At 48.1% G+C, this 18,689-nt stretch overlaps 1 protein-coding gene and 1 non-coding gene across 7 annotated transcripts in view; one reads left to right on the top strand and one right to left on the bottom strand.

Annotated features, from left to right (window-relative positions):
- Nucleotides 1-10,569: 10,569 nt before the first annotated feature.
- Nucleotides 10,570-10,641, bottom strand: TRNAG-UCC. Its single transcript has one exon. It is a non-coding gene; the product is annotated as a tRNA-Gly (tRNA).
- Nucleotides 10,642-10,859: 218 nt separating this feature from the next.
- The window catches only part of DPP9 (dipeptidyl peptidase 9), a 43,472-nt gene continuing 35,642 nt past the window's right edge, over nt 10,860-18,689 (top strand). For 2 of the 6 annotated variants that reach the window (XM_023512554.1, XM_023512553.1), the window contains exons 1-2: nt 15,759-15,992; nt 18,203-18,462. In XM_023512554.1, coding sequence (XP_023368322.1) covers nt 15,925-15,992; nt 18,203-18,462 — 328 coding nt within the window. In that variant the 5' untranslated portion in view covers nt 15,759-15,924. Of the gene's footprint in view, nt 11,049-11,959; nt 12,016-14,246; nt 14,338-15,758; nt 15,993-18,202; nt 18,463-18,689 lie in introns of those variants that run through there. The other 4 variants (XM_023512550.1, XM_023512549.1, XM_023512551.1 and 1 more) reach the window with 3 other exon arrangements.

The raw sequence follows: 18,689 nt of genomic DNA, 5'->3' as shown, positions 1-18,689 counted from the left end.
CAGCCATAGGGAAGGGAGGAGAGAACACGAAGACCCTCCAAGTCTCAGGTTTGCTGTCTAGGAAATAGTCCAAATGTTGAACCCTCCTGAGAGTGGGTGTCCGGCTGCACCCTGGTTGCCAAATCAGGCCATGCCTCCCATGTCCTGGAGACACCAACTGGTGCCATTTCTCCCTCCCTTCCTCACTGTCTCTTCCCTGTCTAGCTCCCCTCTTTCATTTAAAAGAGAGTCTACATCATGTGGGTGACCCTATACACGATGACAGGGAAGGTGGGTTTGGGCTCCAAAATCAAAACTAGAACTTGTAATAGCAGGGTGCATATACCAGGTAGATCATGGTCCTTTCAGGATAGGGTGGCCTTCCACTTATAGGGGTTTGGTTAGGGAAACCAACCAGACGGTCCAGCTTAGGAAGAGGGACTCACGACCCATGAGTGAGCTATAGGGGCAAAAGGGGTGCAGATACCAATTGTCTGGTGAGAACTGAAGGAAAGAACCTCCAGAGAGGAGCTGAGGGCCAGGCCAGGGTTTGTCCCTGTGGGCACTATGGACATTTGGGGCCACACTGTTCTCTGGGGTGGGGCTGTCCTGGGCACTGCAGCTTTCTGAGTGGTGTCTCTGGCCTCCTCTCACTCCTGATAGGAGCTCCCCCTTCCCAAGTCATGACAACCACAAATATCCCTAGACATTGCCCAGTGTTCCCTGGGAGGCAGCACAGCCACCCCTGGGGTGACACTCTAGAGTATTCAGTGATGATAGGGACAAAGACTTTGCCCTCACAAAGGACTGGGCTTATGTTTTTGATGCTGTTGTCTACTCTGGGCAAATTTCTTAACCTCTTTGAGCCTCAGTTTTCCTCAATAAAATGGGAATAATAATAACCATACCTATCTCATGGTTGCTTTGAGCATCAGATGAATTAACGCATGTGAATTATCAGCAGCTGTTTTAACCCACAGTATTAAACACTCAATAAACGGTAACTGTCTCTGTTACTTTGTTCAAGACACATTTAGCTTAAGTGATCAGCAATGAAAGAGAGTCTACATCATGTGGGTGACCCTACTCCACTTGAAGATGGTCCTGGATGGAACCCTGGATGGGAGACCAATAGGCACCAGCTGTCAGTCCTCCTAAGTTCTGTCCTGCCTATCTCTGAGTGATCACCCAGCCCAGGGGTTCTCAATCTCAGCACTGTAGACCATGGGGACCAGATAATTCTCTGCAATGGGAGTCTGCCCTGTGTTATAGGAATTTAATCAATCTCCCTGGCCTCTATCCAGTAGATGCTTATAGCATACCCTGTGTCCCCAATTCATGATATCCAAAAACATCTCCAGAGATTGTGAAATATTTCCCAGAGGGATGAGATTGCCCCCAGTTAAAAACCACAGGTGAAGGAACTGGCCAGTGGCCCAACAGTGCAGAGGTCAGCCCTCTGGTCTCCTACTGTTCCCCCCACTGGGAAACCCAACTGGAAGCCACAGGGTCTGGGAGTCCATGGATGCAGCCCACTCAGGCTGGTCTCAGAGACAGAAGGCAGCCAGGTGCAATGGCTCATGCCTGTAATCCCAGCACCCTGGGAGGCCGAGGCGGGTGGATGGTCTGAGCTCACAGGATGGAGACCAGCCTGAGCCAGAGCAAGACCTTGTCTCTAAAAATAGCCAGGTGTTGTGGCAGGCACCTGTAGTTCCAAATACTTGGGGGTGCTGAGGCAAGAGGATTGCCTAAGCCCAAGAATTTGAGGTTGCAGTGAGCTATGATGCCATGGCACTCTACCAAGGGTGACAAAGTGAAACTCTGTCTCAAAAAAAAAAAGAAAAGAAAAGAAAAAGAAAGAAAGAAAAGAAAAAGAAAAAAAAGAAAAGGACGGAAGGCAAAAAGAAGGGATTGGCGATCAGGAAAGGTCAATGGTGCCAGCTGTGGGGACCCTCGGTCACATGTCAGTCTGTTCTTGCTCTATCCTCACTCTTGGAGTACAGCCTTGCAGAGAGTCCAGGCCCCAAATATTTAAGAAAACTGGGTGGTCCCTCTTTCAGAACTGAGAAGAGGAGGTGGCGCCTGTGGCTCAGTGAGCAGGGCACCAGCCCTATATACCGAGGGTGGGGGGTTTAAACCCGACCCTGGCCAAACCACAACAAAAAAATAGCAGAGCGTTGTGGTGGGCACCTGTAGTCCTAGCTACTCAAGAGGCTGAGGCAAGAGACTCACCTAAGCCCAAGAGCTGGAGGTTGCTGTGAGCTGTGATGCCACAGCACTCTGCCGAGGGTGACAAAGTGAGATTCTGTCTCTTAAAAAAATAATAATAATAACCAACAGAACTGAGAGGATGGCCAGGTGCAGTGGCTTACCTCTGTAATCCAAACACTTTGGGAGGCCAAAGAGAGAGTCTGAAGTCAGCCTGGGCAACAGAAGAAGATCCTGTTTCTACAAAATTTTTAAAAATTTGGGTGGTGCCTGTGGCTCAAGGGAGTAGGGCGCCGGCCCCATATGCTGGAGGTGGTGGGTTCAAACCTAGCCTGGCCAAAAGTGGTGGGTTGAAACCCAGTCCTGGCCAAAAACTGAAAAAAAAATTTTTTTTTAAAGTTAGCCAGGTGTGGTGGCAGGTGCCTGTAGTTCCAGTTACTCAGGAGGCTGCGGCAGAAGGATCACTTGAGCTCAGAAGTTCAAGGCTGCAATAAGCTATAATGACACCACTGCACTCCATCTTGGGTGTCAGAGAAAAACCCATCTCAGACAAACAAACAAAACAACAACAAAAATCTGTCATGGACACCTGAGTGTGCCAAGCCCCATGCCCTTATTTTATGTACTCCTCTCACTAGCCCATTCACGAGAAAGCACTAATATTGTCTTCATTTTACAGATGAGGAAGTGGAGGCACAGAGAAGGAAAGTGATCTCCCCAAGGTCACACATCGAAACTATGATTATCACACCACCTAAGGGAGAGAAGCTCAGTGCTGGGGAAATTCCAGTAGATTCTGTGTATGGCAGGAAGGGGAGGTGAACAAACATGGGATGATAAGAAAAGCATCCTCACCCTCTGAGATCCCCACCATGTCCCATCTTTCCCTCTGTTTAGCCTTCAAATGGGTGGCTGTTTGCTTGTGCAGAGCTCAGAACATCCCTGAATGAAGCTAAGTGATCTTGAGTTGCAGGGAGGTGAGAGAAGGAAGGAAGGGAGGGATGGAGGGAGGAAAAGTCCACCCTCCTTTCATGCTCCTCTTCTGTCATTCTTGCATCAACAAAACAAAAAATAATGAGCCTACTTTGCCATCCTCTCTTGCTTGAGAAGGCCATTTCTGGGCTGGGTGTGGTGGCTCACACCTGTAATCCCAGCACTTTGGGAAGCTGAGGTGGGTGGATTGCCTAAGCGCACAGGTAGGAGACCAGTCTGAACTGGAACAAGATCTCATCTCTAAATTAATAGCCAGGCATTGTGGCAGGTGCCTGTAGTCCCAGCTACTCGGGAGGCTGAGGCAAGGGGATCACTTGAGCCTAAGAGTTTGAGGTTGCTGTGAGCTTTGATGCCATGGCATTCTACCAGAGGCAAGAAAGTGAGACTTTGTCTCAAAAAAAAAAAAAAAAAAAGGCATTATTTTATAAATTAATGAAAATTACAAAGATACAAAGATGGGCTAGAATGAAGGGTTCCCAGGTACTTCAAACCTCCCTGGATAATCAATGGAAGGACTGCCACTGTAGCATTAAGAATAAACAGGATTTCTGTGGTCATGACACTGAGGGAACAAATTATTTAATTTAAAAGCATTTTGCAATAGCAAAATATCTTCTTAATTGAAATACCACTGTTTTTTTCCTTTTGTTTTCTTTCTTTCTTTCTTTCTTTCTTTGTTTTTCTGAGACAGGGTCTCACTCAGTCGCCCTGGGTAGAGCACCACTCATAGCAACCTCAAACTCTTAGGATCAAGAGATCCTCTTGCCTCAGCCTCCCAGGGAGCTGGGACTACAGGCATCGGCCACAACACCCAGTTATTTTTTTAGACATGAGGTTCGTTTTAGCTCAGGTTGGTCTCGAACTCCTGAGCTCAGGTGAACCACCCACTTCTACCTTCCAGAGTGCTAGGTGAAATACTACTGTTGCAGAGGTCCAGTGTAGGGTGAAGTGAGTGAGATGCTTTATGAAATCAAGCTCTCTCTCTCTCTCCCCTACACAGCCCCTTGAGTAACTTAAGTCTTTGATTCTTAGTTTCCTCCTCTGTAAATGGGGCTGAGATTCCTGATCCTACAGGGTCACTTATAATAAAGAAGTAATTAAATACATGGTTCAGTACCTGGCATCGCAACACCTTAATTATCATTATTTAATTATTGGTTTTTAAACTATTATTAAATATTAGTTAATTAGCAACTAGCATTATTTTATTAACTAATTTTTTTTTCAAAGAAAGAGTCTAGGCTGAAATGCAATGGCACAAGATCATAGCTCGCTGCAGCCTTGAACTCTTGGGCTCAAGTAATCCTCCTGCCTCAGCCTTCTAAGCAGCTGGGAGTACAAGTGAGCATCATTACACCTGGATAATTTTCTTTCACTTTTTCACAGGGATGGGGTCTTGCTATGTTGTCCAGGCTGGTCTCAAATTCCTACCCTCAAGCAATCCTCCCTCCTTGACCTCCTGAGTAATTGGCAATACAGACCTTGCCTGACTTTTCTAAACTATTTTTTTTTTTTTGAGACAGAGCCTCAAGCTGTCCCCGTGGGCAGAGTGCCGTGGCATTACAGCTCACAGCAACCTCCAACTCCTGGGCTCAAGCGAGTCTCCTGCCTCTGCCTCCCAAGTAGCTGGGACCACAGGCGCCCGCCACAACGCCCGGCTATTTTTTGGTTGCAGCCGTCATTGTTGTTTGGCGGGTCCGGGCTGGGGATTCGAACCCGCCACCTTAGGTGTACGTGGCTGGCGCCTTAGCCGGTTGAGCTATAGGCGCCGAGCCCTAAACTATTTTTGATTGAAATAAAGATACCAGTTTACAGAAGGCATAAACTATGTAAGAAACAACATCTATTTGATATTTTTACAATGTTTAATGGGTTTTTTATAAAGAAACTAACACGTGGCTCATCAAAAATTCAGCAGTACAAAAGGATGCATCATAAAAAGAGAGCCTCTCTTCCACTCTTGTCTGACTGCCAGAAACTTCTCTTTTCAGCAATGTCTCATATTTGATTCCAGCAATTTCCAAGATTGTCTATTTTCATGTCTACCCATTGAAAGAACAAGCAGACCCACTCAACCGTTGCTTGTTCTTTTAACTTTAAATGTCTTGTTGGGAGGCTGTCTTTCCCCTTTGGCTAGCTCTCTGACCTCACCAGCAGAGAAGTGGGGTGGTGCCATTCTCTTTCTTTCTCTCTCTCTCTCTTTTTCTTGAGAAAGGGTCTCACTGTGTTGCCCAGGCTTGAGTGCAGTGCCATAATCATAGCTCACTGCAACCTCCAGCTCTTGAACTCAGGGGATTCTCCCACCTGAGCCTCCTGAGTATCTGGGACTACAGGTCTGCACAGGCCTGGCTAATTTTTCTATTTTTTGTAGAGACAAGGTCTTGCTATGCTCTCCAGGCTAGTTTCAAACTCCTGACCTCAAGTGATCCTCCTGCCTCAGCCTCCAAAAATGCTGAGATTATAGGAGTGAGCCATCTCTGCTGGCCATTATCTTATTTTCAACTACCTTGATTACTTTGAACTTCATCTATGTGAAAGGCAGTCTAGTTCTGTGCCACAACTTTGGAGTCAGAACTTCAAATCTTATTTCTGCTGTGTGACTGTGGGCAAGTTACTTAACCTCTCTGTGTCTCCTTGAACACATTAAAGTAACTTCTCCATGACTCAATCTTCTCATTTATAAAAAGGGGATGATGTTGCCTGTTGTTGGGAGGAGTTAAAAATGTGACATTTTCTTAGAACAGTTTTTAACACACATTTCCATTATTCCATGCATGTTCTTCTAGGACATAAAAAGGGATCTGACATGGCTAGCATTTGCAAGAAATGTTTCCCAGGCTGGAAACATTGAATCCCTGCACGCTTTTATTTTCTTCCTTTTTCTTCTCTTCTTCCCTGGAACCCTCACTGAAGTCCTCTGGAATGGCTGGACACCATGTAGAACAGGAAGGCCTAGTTGGGGACAAATACATGACTGTAAATATGGGGAGCATACTGGGGGAGGGAAGTGTCTGCCTTTGAGATCCTAAAGTCTGGGGCCCAAGAGTGGAAATGGAAGAGGATAAGGGGGTGGGAGAAGACTAGAGGAAGGTGGGGGAAAGTTGGGGGGGCAGAATACCACATGAGGCCAGTTATACTTCTGGTGACACCTAGTGGAAGGATGGAATCACCGTCCTTTTTGGGCAAGGCACCTCTGTGAGGTTCTAGCTTTCCCTGATGGAACTCAGAAAATCCCAAAGTGAAAGCCTCAGAGGCAAAAGTTTTCCTGTAACCTTCTACCTCCCTCCCATTTCTCGGTCCCATTCTCCCCTGAGTCTTAAGCATACAAACTAGAACCCCTCTTCCCCAAGGCAAGTCTTAAAAACCAGAGCCCCTTGTCCCAGAGCCCCGTTGTTTGGCGGCCTACACTGGATTCGAACCTGCCACCTTAGGTGTATGTTGCTGGCGCCTTAGCCACTTCAGCCACAGGCACCAAGCCTGTACCCCCACTTTAATCTGAAAATTTTAAAAATAAATGAAATTGAGATAGGTGATATTAAAGATGTTTTGTAGAGGCTTGGCGCCTGTGGTTCAAGCAGCTAAGGTGCCAGCCACGTACACCTAAGGTGGCGGGTTCGAATCCCCAGCCCGGGCCCGCCAAACAACAATGATGGCTGCAACCAAAAAAAAAAAATGGCCAGGCATTGTGGCGGGCGCCTGTAGTCCCAGCTACTTGGGAGGCTGAGGCAGGAGACTCTCTTGAGCCCAGGAGTTGGAGGTTGCTGTGAGCTGTGATCCCATGGCACTCTACCCAGGGGGACAGCTTGAGGCTCCGTCTCAAAAAAAAAAAAAAGATGTTTTGTAGAAATAAAAACTACAACTCTAATAACATATTGACATACCATAACACAATGAAAGAATTCATATGGGTGGCGCCTGTGGCTCAAAGAATAGGGTGCTGGCCCCATACGCTGGAGGTGGCGGGTTCAAACCCAGCCCATAGCCAAAAACTGCAAAAAAAAAAAAAAAAAAGAAAGAAAGAAAGAAAGAATTCATGTGAAACAATTTTTTAAAAAAGAAAAAGAATTCTCTGACTGGTCGCCAAAATCAGATCCCCATTCCAGAGAGGGCCCTGCTCCACACCCAGAAGGAAGGGTGCTGCTCAGAAAGGCCAAGAAGACTCCTTTAGACAGACAGGCCTTGCTGGGTTTCTCTACCCAGCCTGTCAGGATTAGCTCGTACCCTTTTTGTCCAAGCATATTTTACACAGCTGTCCATACTTTGTGATCCTAATCATAAAAAGGTTAATTTCCACTGTATCTTTGGATCCTCATTCTGAACATACCCAAGTATACACTTAAGTAAAAAAAAATATTTTTTTGAGACAAAGTCTCTGTCACCAAGTCTGGAGTGCAGTGGCATCATGACAGCTCACAGCATCCTCAAGGGATGGTTCTGGGTTCAAGGGATCCTCCTATCTGTGCATCCCTAGTAGCTGGGACTACAGGTGCCCACCACAACACATGACTAATTTTTCTATTTTTAGGAGCTAACTTTTTCTTCTTCTTTTTATAGAGAGACGAAGAGTTAGGGGTCGGAGGTGGGGTGGGGTGTCTCTTCTTGGTCAGGCTGGTCTCTGAACACCTAAGCTCAAAAGATAAGTGGGATCATCCAGGAGTGCTGGATTATAGGCACGAGCCACCACGTTCTGCCAAGATTGTAATTTTTATGCCTAGGAGTAGATGTCAAAAATGTTATTGACGTGTTTGCTTCCATCAAAGGCAGAAAAGTAAAATTAAAATAAATTCTTAATGTTGTGAGTTTCAATATACCTACCCTTCATGTTTCAATACATTCTCAACCACATCCTGAGGAAAAAAATAACCATTAAAATACATAAAAACAGGAAGAGAGAGGCACACATTTCTATTCTTGCTTCATATTCCAATATGATTTGGCAAACCACAAATCAAAAGCTGTCTTCCGGGTGAGCAGGGTGGCTGATGCCTGTAATCCTAGCACTCTGGGAGACAGAGGTGGGTTGATCACCTGAGCTCAGGAGTTCAAGACCAGCCTAAATAAGAGTAAGACCCTACCCCCACCCCCTCCATCTTACTAAAAATAAAAAACTGAGGCAAGGCTGGGCATGGTGGCTCATTCCTGTAATCCCAACACTCTGGGAGGCTGAGGTGCATGGTTTGCCTGAGCTCAGGAGTCAGAGACCAGCCTGAGCTAGGGAGAGACCTCATCTCCAAAAATATTAACAGCCTGGCATTGTGGCAGGTGCCTGTAGTCCCAGCTACTTGGGAGGATGAGGCAACAGAATTGCTTAAGCCCAACTGCTGGAGGTTGCGGTGAGCTGTGACACCACAGTACTCTACCTAGGGTAACATAGTGAGTCTCTGTCTCAAAAAAAAAAAAAAAAAAGAGAGAGAATAAGTTTTGATTTTTAGAATATTGCATTAAAATGTTATTTATCTTGATTATTGAGTTTTTAGGAGCCCCCCCTCAATTTTTTTTTTTTTTGAAACAGAGTTTCAGTATGTCGCCCTGGGTAGAGTGCCATGGCGTCACAGCTCACAACATCCTCAAACTCTTGGGCTTAAGCAATGCTCTTGCCTTAGTCTCCCAAATAGCTGGGACCACAGGCGCCTGCCACAATGCCTGGCTAGCAAGAGGATCTTATTGAAGCCAAGAGTTTGAGGTTGCTGTGAGCTATGACACCACTGCACTCTACCAAGGGTGACAAAGTGAGATTCTGTCTCAAAGAAAAATTTTAAAAAGCTGTCTTGATTTAAAATTTTGATAATTGGTTCATTGCTAGATTATTTGCCAATTTCTTTTTTCTTTTCTTTGAGACAGAGGCTCTTTCTGTTACCCTGGGTAGAATGCCCTGGTGTCCCAGCTCACAGCAACCTCAAACTCCTGGACTCCAGCAATTCTTCTGCCCCAGCCTCCCGAGTACCTGGGACTACAGGTGCCAGTCACCATACCCAGATATTTTGTCTAATATTTTGATTTTTAGACTTAGCACCTGTAGCTCAGTGGCTAGGTGCCCCTGACACATACATGGGAGCTGGTGGCTTCAAACCTGGCCCGGGGCTATTAAAATAAGAAAAAAAAACAATGACAACTGTAACAAAAAAATAGGGAAGCCTTGTTGGAGGCGCCTGTAGTCCCAGCTACTTGGGAGGTTGAGGCAAGAGAATTGATTAAGCCCAATAGTTGGAGGTTGCTGTGAGCTGTGACGCCATAGCACTCTACCGAGGGTAACATAGTGAGTCTCTGTCTCAAAAAAAAAAGAGAAAAAAAGTTTTGATTTTTAGAATATTGCATTAAAATGTTATTTATCTTAATTATTGAGTTTTTAGGAGCCCCCCCCCACGCCCGCCTTATTTTTGCATGTAGAGCTAATGCTTCAATCACCACTCTAAATCCTAGCTCTGCCGGGGTGGATGTATGTGGAATCTTACAGTGTGTGATCCTAAGTTCTTGCCATTGTCCCCTCCATCCTCTTACTGTCTCTTAAAAAAAGGAAAAGTTAAAAAAGAAAAAAAAACTGGTCTAAATGTAATAAGTTAGCTGTGGATAACGAGATAAAAAGCTGTTTAAATTATCTTCTTTCTGTGTCTGACTTCGTTTTGTTTTTCCTTCCAAATTTCTTGCACCTCGTGTGCAAACACACAGAGACACACATTGTTTTTATCGAGTTCTTTTATAAAGTTATTTGATCTAAAGCAAAATTGTGAATATCTGTAGAAACTCCTGTGATATTTTAAGTATAGATTCCATCTATGAGACAAACCAACGAAAGGTTGATTTAGCTTTAGAATGTGTCTGTAGGCCATTTTCGTCTTGGATTGTTTTAATGAAAGGTGGATGGACAAGTACTACATGGAGGTGTGTGTGTGTGTTGGGAGGGTGTTTATTGTTTTGTTTTTTTTACACTTTCCTACTTTCAGCTTCTGCTACATCAAGCAATGTAATAGGTATCATGAAAGAACCGAAATACCGACCGCAGCCAAACAATGTTCCTATCAAGCGCTACAATGTAACAATCTTATTGTTATTGTATATAGTGTGCATTGTCTACATGTGACATTTCAAAGATCTCTGTTCTTTGCCGGTTTCCTTCGTATAGCAGTCATCACGTTCGCTTCTCTAGGCGAAAAGTCCCCAGTCTAATACGCGATGAAAACTTTTCGGCTTTGTCCACTGTATTGGAATTTTACGAATTATTAATATTTCAAATTGTAATAGTAATTCTGGTCCGATTCCTTTCTTCTCCCCTTCCTCCTGACCATTAGGAAGTTTTAGGGGATTACAAAGTGACTTCAAAGTAACTAACAAAAATTCTCGACTGCTGACTGTAGTACAAAGTTTTTGGGAAAAATAAAGAAAACTTTAAGTTGCGTTGGCCGGGAATCGAACCCGGGTCAACTGCTTGGAAGGCAGCTATGCTAACCACTATACCACCAACGCGCGCTAAAATTGTGGATCTCTTAAATTCCTAAGAGGACTGTCAGTAGTTTTGCTGGGTAATACCAAGCAACGTGGGGGTGTCTTTCCCTACAGATCCTCCTCTCCACCGGAAGATGCCGCACGCGGAGCGACCACACCGTCAGCCGCGGTGCTGCAGCTGCGCGCTCCTCCCCCGGCGCCGCGGGATAGTTAGTACGCGCCCGGCAGTGTCCAATCCCAGGCCGCCGCCTGGGCAGCTCAACTTCCGGGTCAAAGGGGCTGGAGCCGCCGGGTCCCCAGTGTCCGCCGCCACCGCTGTCCCCCGCGCCCGCCACTTCCGGGGCCGCAGTCCCGGGCATGGAGCCGCGAACGTGAGCGCTGTCGGCCCCGGGACGCCCTGCCCAGCCCGGCCGCCGCCCAGCGCCCCGGTGAGCAGCGTCCGCGCGCCCTGCCCCGCCCCGGCTGCGGCCCCAAACCCTCCACTGACCCGCTCCGCTTTGGCCCCAACTCTGGCCTCGCTGTGGACCGGCCTCCCTGCACCCTGGTTCCGCCATGGACCAGCCTCCGCGTCCCTGCCGCCCATGCTCCGCTTCCCCTCCGCCCTGACCCCTCACACCTTTCTTCTCCCCGCAGTCGCTCGGCCGACCGGGCTCCCGCACGTCAGCCCTCCTTCCCGGTTCGAACTCCCCTCCCATCCCGCTGCTGTCCAGGCCACCAGACTCTGGCCCTTTCCGGGGGTGACCGCGCCCGAGAACGCCCTCGCTGACAGCCCGCAACTCCCTCTCCCCTTCTGTGCAGGCTCTGAGGACCTAACCTTCTCCCTTTTCCCGTGCAAACCTTGTAGGATGACAGAAGCCACCTCCCTGGACCTGCAATGTGTCCCTACCTTGTCTCTCCCCATCCTGATCCTTAGCCCCTTCTCTCACCACCCTTCTGGCACTTTCTTCCCACACAGTTTCAGCCCAGCCCTAACACTTCCCTGTCAGCGCAGCCTCTAAGCCGCCTTGCCTTTGCCCCCACTCGTGCCTCCCCTACTTGTGCCTCACCCGGGGGTTGGGAGGAAGTCATTTGCCTCAATGGCAAGAACCAACCTGCTTTCGAGGAGTTGGGAAGAAAGCCCAGGAGGTGTGGACTTTAGTCACCAATCCCTGTAGTTTTCAGCTAGGTCCTGGGGTAATCGGGCCCCACGGAATGGCCTCTCTCCCAAATTCTGTCCAGGGCATGCAAACAGAACTCTGGGTAGAACCTGGCCAGGTAAAATTAGGCCTGACAGTCTGCTGCTCTGGAGTGGAGGAGAGGCTTGCCAGTTCTTCCATTCACCCACCATATTTATCCCATCAAGGTCTGTGTCCCATGCCTGCCGCTGGAATGGAGGCTCTCCGGATTCTTTAAAAGGTCAGTTGTGCTGGGGTTTGGCTGCCAGGAAGGCTGAGGTGTAGGCTGGTGGGATTTGCCTGCCTGCTCTGGAATAGAGATCTGCAGGAAGTGGTTTTCAGTGCCCTCAGGGACACTTGGCTCAGACCCAAGGCATGGCTGCAGCTTTCTGTGCACTTGCTGTGCACTTTTCTTTTCATCCATGTGCCCCTTCAGCTGCCCCTGGTAGGAACCTTCTGAAGGCTTCAGGGAAAGAAAGGGGAACATCCTGATTCCAGCTGGATTGGATGGATATGGAGATGCATCCCTCCCCACTTAACATAGTGCCTAAGGCAGTCAGTGAATGCTGGAGTTTCTAGTTCTGAAAGGGAACTTTAATTCCTTTTATTCTCTCCCTGGCATGATTTTTAAATAGCTTATTTAATTAGTTGATAGCACTAGCCATCATTTAGTTTCTGTTGTGTCAGGCACCATATTATAAAAGCTTTATGCATACATTGTCATTTAATCTTCACAGTAATCCTAGACAGGTACCATAGGTTCCATTTTGTAGCCTGAGAAATTGAGGCACAGAGAGGTTAAGTGGCTTCTGCAAGGTCATACACAGTTTGGGCATGGCAGAGTCAGGATTTGAACCCATGTCTCTTGACACTAGCATCCCCACTCTTCAGCACTGGACTGAGAGTGAAGTCAGTGCTTCTTTGTGATGATATTTTTCTTTACCTCTTTTGTTGTGGTCTTTGTCCTGTGCCCCATTACTGCCTTCTCTTTAAGTACCTGGGTAAACTGCTCATCATGTTGCACGGTTCACCTGAGAAGGTGGTTGGGCACTGATAAACTAGAAAGGATAATGACTTGTTCATTGAACCTATAATGTTTATTGAATGCTTTGTGTGTGCCCAGCACAGTTTGGGCTCAAGGGGAACTGTGGGAACAGGACAGATGAGGCCTGCCTCTGTGCAGCTGGCACTCCACACTGGAATGCCCACACCTGGAACAGGGTATATCAGCCTTGGCACTGTTGGCATTTGGGACTGGATCATGTTTTGCAGTGAGGGGACTGTCCTGTACATTGTAGGATATGGTGCAGACTTCTTGGCCAATATATGCACATGGCTAACCATATGCCTCTTCCTTTTCTACCAGTCATAACCAAAAGTGTCTCCAGGGGACCACATCATCCCCATTTAAGAGCCTTTGGGTATGGGGATTCCATGGATCACTCAGAAACTCTGTGTCCCATGATCACCTACCCTGCTGAGGTCCTCAGAGGCTGTACACATTTAAATCCGCACCCTGAGTGGCGAGGGAGAAAAGAGGGGAATTCCAGGAGTGAGGGGAGGAGGAAGGGGGCCCCTGATCTGTACTATTTGCCCACCAAGAGTTTATTCTGTTATCTAGTGTGAGCCTAAGAATGGAACTCAAATTTTTCCCAAATAACAAATACTAGGGTCTCGGCCTTGGCATTGTTGACTTTTGAGGCAGGATCACTCTCTGAGTGGGGTTGTCCTGGGCACTGGGTGCTGAGCAGTATCCCTGGCCTTTACCCATTCCATGCTAGTAGTACCCCCAGTTGTGACAACCAATGTCACCAGACATCACCCAGTGTCCCATAAGAGGCAGAATCACTCTTAAGGTGAGGGTAGCACTGGAAGGAATTATTCATCAGTCTGGTATTTTTATCTAGGGGTCATAACAGGGGTGACTTTGGATTAGGTGCTTAGGACAGACCTCTGAAGACATGACCCTGGAACCAGAAGTATAAAAAGGAACAAGTCATACAAAACACAGGAGAGTTGCTGGTCAGAAGGACAGCTAGTGTAAAAGCCAGGAGGTGGGACTGAGCAATGTGTTTAGGGAAGAGTAAGGTGACCAGTGTGGCTGGCATTCACCCTACTAAGGGTGAGGGGAGAAGGTGAAGTCACAAAGACCATCAGGAAGCAGTCATGGTGAGGAATTTGGGATTATCCTGTTTCCAGCAAGTGCCCCTCTGGTGGCATCCCTGGAGACACTCGAAACTCTCAGGGACTTCTTATATTAAGTAAGATGTAGGTTTCTGGCAAATGCTTGGCACCAAAGTTCAGGGCTGGGCCTGAAGCATTTGCCTCATCACAGTACTTTTGGTCTCAGGACCCTCTTTGGAGGCTCTTAGGGCTGCCTGGAGAAATGGTGAGGGGAAGAAGGGAACACAGCTCATGGTCCTCCATGCCAGGAGTTGCAACCCTGTGGTCTCTCCTTTCCCTCAACCACAGGCACCCCCACCCTCCTGAGGTCAGCTGAGTGGTTGATGCGGAAGGTTAAGAAGTTACGCCTGGACACGGAGAACACAGCAAGTTGGAGAAGGTAAGGAGGGTGTGGAGCCCTGACTAGTGGGGATGGAGCAAAGGTTCCAAAATTCCTCACAGTCTCGGTCAAAGAGGCACCTTCTCTCCCTCTGCTCTGCATTTCTGCATTTCTCAGAGGCTCAGTTCTGGTTATTTTGCATTAGGAGGCAGCATGTCTTAGGGCAGGGCTTCTCAGCCTCCACGCTGTGGACATTGGGGCTGGATCTTTCTCTGAGGTGAGGCTGTCCTGGCACTGTAGGGTACTGAGCAGTGTTCCTGCCTCCACCCACCCCATGCCAGGAGCACCCCCAAATCATAACCACAAATGCCCCAGACATCACTAGATGTCTGCTGGGGGCAGAATTGACCCCAAGGTGAGAACCACTGGCTTGACCTTATGGGTGTGGGTTTTGGAGTCCAGCAGACTTAGGCTGTACTCTCCTTCCCTGCTGGGTGATGTTAAACATGCCGTTGACCTCTCTGAGCCCAATTTTTTTGGTTTCCAAAATGGAGAAGATCCCAGAACTCACCTCCTAAGGTTATAGTGTGGATTAAACATGATTATACATGCATGGCCCAGGACAATCGATAAATTCCATATCCTAGGGCCTGGCACAAGATGAAACAATCACAGGAATTCCTCATCCAAGTGAACCTATCTCAATGTTGGGTTTCTCATACTCTCAGCCTTGTTTGTTGCTATGGAGTCTGAGGAGACAGGGATGACCAAAGTGCTGTGATTCCCTGGAGGCTGGATCTAAAAAACCAGCAGTCTTCATGTCTGGTGGGCAAGTGCATTTGGGCCAGTTACAGAAGGCAATTGTGCATGTGCTGGGCCCAGGTGGTGTTGGGAGCAGCCCTCATGGAACAGAGAGTGGCATGCTGTTTCCTCAGAAGCCCTCGCTTGCAAGAACACTTGCCTGGCCTAGGCCAGCCACCTCAAGACCACTTTGAGGTGTTTACCCCTCCAGAAGATAGGTAGGACCCCTGAGCCTTACCAGTCACACACATCCCTTTACCCAGTGCCCACCTTCCTATCTGTCTTAATCACTTCACAGTTGGCCTAACCCCTCAGAACCACAACCAGTGCTGAGAACTCATAGTTCCTTCTTGGCTTCCGTATACCTTCTTTATCACTACCGTCCCTTGGATCACTGGCAGACACCGGGGTGGATGCTGTTCCCACCCTCGAAGCACCAGCTCAGGCAGAGATCACACGCAGATCTTTCACTCAGCCTTGACAGTGATCATGCCAGAAAACTGGGAGCTGTTTGCTGGGGGCGTCCCAGGTGGTAAGGGCACCGTCCTGATTGGTGGAAGGAAAGTGTAGGTGGACCTGAGTTAAGTGGCCTGGAATCTGCTTTCATTTCCCCAGCTGTGTAAACTCTGACTCTGGAACCGCAGCCCAGACTGGCACTAGGTGGGAAAAGGCTAGAACTGACTCAGCCCGGTTCACCTGCTCCCTCCCTGGCTCTTGTGCAGTCCAGGATCTGCTTCTGGGGAGGGAGTGTGCAGAGACCAGGCTCTTGCACCATATCTCCGCCTGCCTGGAAGTTCAAGCTAAAGATTTCTAGCCACATCTAGAAGATTCTAAAAGTTTCTCCCGATGTTTCATTTCGTTTCTCATCTCCTGGATCGTATTTTTGCTGCTTGGGCTATCTGTGGTGATCAGAGGCAAGATAATTTTTATTGTTCTTTGCTATGGAAATAAGCCACGCGATTTTATAAGTGCTGCTGCCAGGCTGTCAGTTTATGGGGTCCCCTTTGGGAGTTCTAAAGGTCACTTTTTATTTTTCTCCTGTGGGCAGGGCTTGAATTGGGGCAACACAGTTTGGGGGTATTGCTTAGGCTGGCTAGAGGAATTCTCTGGGCTCAGTTTTCTGGACTTACTGCTAGCAGCCCCTAGGACCCTATGGGTTCTTGAGTACTCAACCAGTGCTATTCTCAGCCCCTGCCTAACATTGCTCATGGTTCTCACTGCCCTGGAGGGAAACTGCAGAGCCCTGCAGTGGGTGAGGACATCCTGTGCGTGACCCACAACAACCTCTCTGTGGCTTTGGCTTATTTGACTTGATTACCCTGTAAGCACTGGTGGCCTATGGTCTTTGTCTTCAGAACCATCTCAAGGGGAACTGAGCTAACAGTGCTCCTGCCCCTTGGGTATTTTGCATATCCCTGTGCTAGGAAGGCCCTCTACTGTCTTTTCTTTCTAGGTCTTTCACATAGGACATGAGTGTCACATAGAAGATGTTGGCTTCTACAACCTTAGCCCTTGGAACTGACAGCCAGCTAGGCTAGGAGCCAGGTCACCTCCACCTCTTTTTCTCATTCACTCAGCTGTAGTTGTGAGTGAGCCCCTCTGCCCTCTAGCCTCAGTTTTCCCATTTGTAGAATGGGATGTCACAAGCTTAAGTGAGATGATGGCTGCAAGGCCTGATTTTTCAAAGGTGCTTGGTCACATCCTCTTTCTCCCCTTCCCTCTTAAAGCAGGCTAGGATCCTTTCTCACATGGTGGTTGCTGTCTGGGGCTTTCACTAGCAAGGGGCAAAGTCTTCCAGGAACTGGAAGGTACCAGGAGTCAGGGGAGACCCTCCGTCCTTTCTCTAAAAGTGTGCCCCTGCTGTCCTGGCCCTCTAGTGGAACAGAACTTCAATTCTCACTTCGTTTATGTGAGTCCCTAAGAATGGATGTCTGAGCCCAGAGCTGGGAGTATCTGGCAAGGCCGTCAGTCCCTTGGAACCTGCAGGGGGAAACAAGACTTGTCTCAGCTCCTTCCTCTCCAGAGCACACTGGCTCTCCCAGAACTGGGTCACTGCAGCCACGTTTAGATTTCCTTAAAACAAATATTTGCTAGGTTGATCCAGTCTGGTCAAGAAGTATACTAAGTGGCAAAGGGGGGTGGGAAGAGAGAAGGTTGCATGGCATGAGCTGTTTGCGGCGGCTACTTTGTAGGCAAGGAGGCTCCCAAGTGGGAGGAGACAGTGGGAAGTTTTGAGGGGAATCGTGTGCACATTCACCCTCTTGTCTGGATTTTTGACATTTCCCTTGGGCTATTTGACTGCTGCTCTGATACTTCCAGGGAGGCATAAGATTCTTCTCTCTGGACAGCAAGCTGACAAGGTTGACTTTTTATTCCTTACACTTAGGCCTTTGTTCATAGCCAAGTGTGGCTCTCAGTGGGCTCAGTGAAGATATTTGTTCCACAGTTCTCCATGGAGCACTGACTGGTGTCTACAGACAAAACCATGAAAGGGATAGATGTGAAGGAACAGGTGTTTTACAAATAACCATTGTGACAAAGACTGCAAGGGAGGAAAATAGCCAGCTTTGATGTGGATGGTCACAAAAGGTTTCCAAGGACCTGCCAAATATTTAAGCTGAGATATGATTAGAAGTTAGTCAAGCAAAGAGAGGAAGATAGCGTTCCTGGCAGAAGGGACAGCACATGCAAAGGCCCTGGGGTGGAACAAGTCCAACCTGTTTGAAGAGCTGAGAAAAGCCTGGTTTGACTAGGATACAGTGATGAGGGAGGTGAGATTCAAGGGTTTCTTGGGATTGGCAATAGCCTTGAGGTCATGGTAAGACCTGGCTTTTATCCTGGGAGCCATAGAGAACCAAGAAGAGTTTTCAATCCTGGCATCAGACTTGCGGTGGAGGTAGAAAGTCCAGGTGGGAGACAGTTTGAGTCATGTAGCACAGTAGTGACAGTGGCTTGGATCTGAAAAGCATTAGTAGTGTGGAGAATAGTGGAGCAACTTGGGAAGTATTTAGAGGGCTGGGGGAACACAGCTTGCCTAGAAAAATCTGAGTGTCTGATAGGGACCAGGGAAAGCTTGTAGGCAAAAGGGTCATCTCTTCTCATAATCTTCCTGTCCTCCTCACAGTTTCTCGCTGAATTCTGAGGGGGCCCAGGGGATGGCTGCCACCACTGAGGCCCCAGTGGCTGACCGGGGCGACACAGTTGACATGGATGACCCAGCGGCCCGCTTCCAGGTGCAGAAGCACTCATGGGAAGGGCTCCGGAACATCATCCACGGCAGCCGCAAGTACTCAGGCCTCATCGTCAACAAGGCACCCCACGACTTCCAGTTTGTGCAGAAGACAGATGAGTCTGGGCCCCATTCCCACCGCCTCTACTACCTAGGTAAGCCAGGCCCACAAGCCACCCTGCCCAGGGCACTTCCTGGGACTGCTGTTCCCAAGTTCTTAGGTCTCCAGAAGTCAACAGGTCCTATGAGTGAAAAGATCCACCTAGATGGGCCTGGTCCCAGGCATACTGTCCCATGAGGCTGTAACACCCACAGGTGGCACTTAATCACAGTGAAGGTCTGGAAGAGGCTTGAAGGAGGGAGGGAAAGATCCCTAAGGGGG

This window comes from Otolemur garnettii, unplaced genomic scaffold (genome assembly GCF_000181295.1).
Source record: "Otolemur garnettii isolate 467f Iridium unplaced genomic scaffold, OtoGar3 scaffold00029, whole genome shotgun sequence".
NCBI classification, from domain to species: Eukaryota; Metazoa; Chordata; class Mammalia; order Primates; family Galagidae; genus Otolemur; species Otolemur garnettii.
This window is presented reverse-complemented; position numbering and strand designations above follow the sequence as displayed.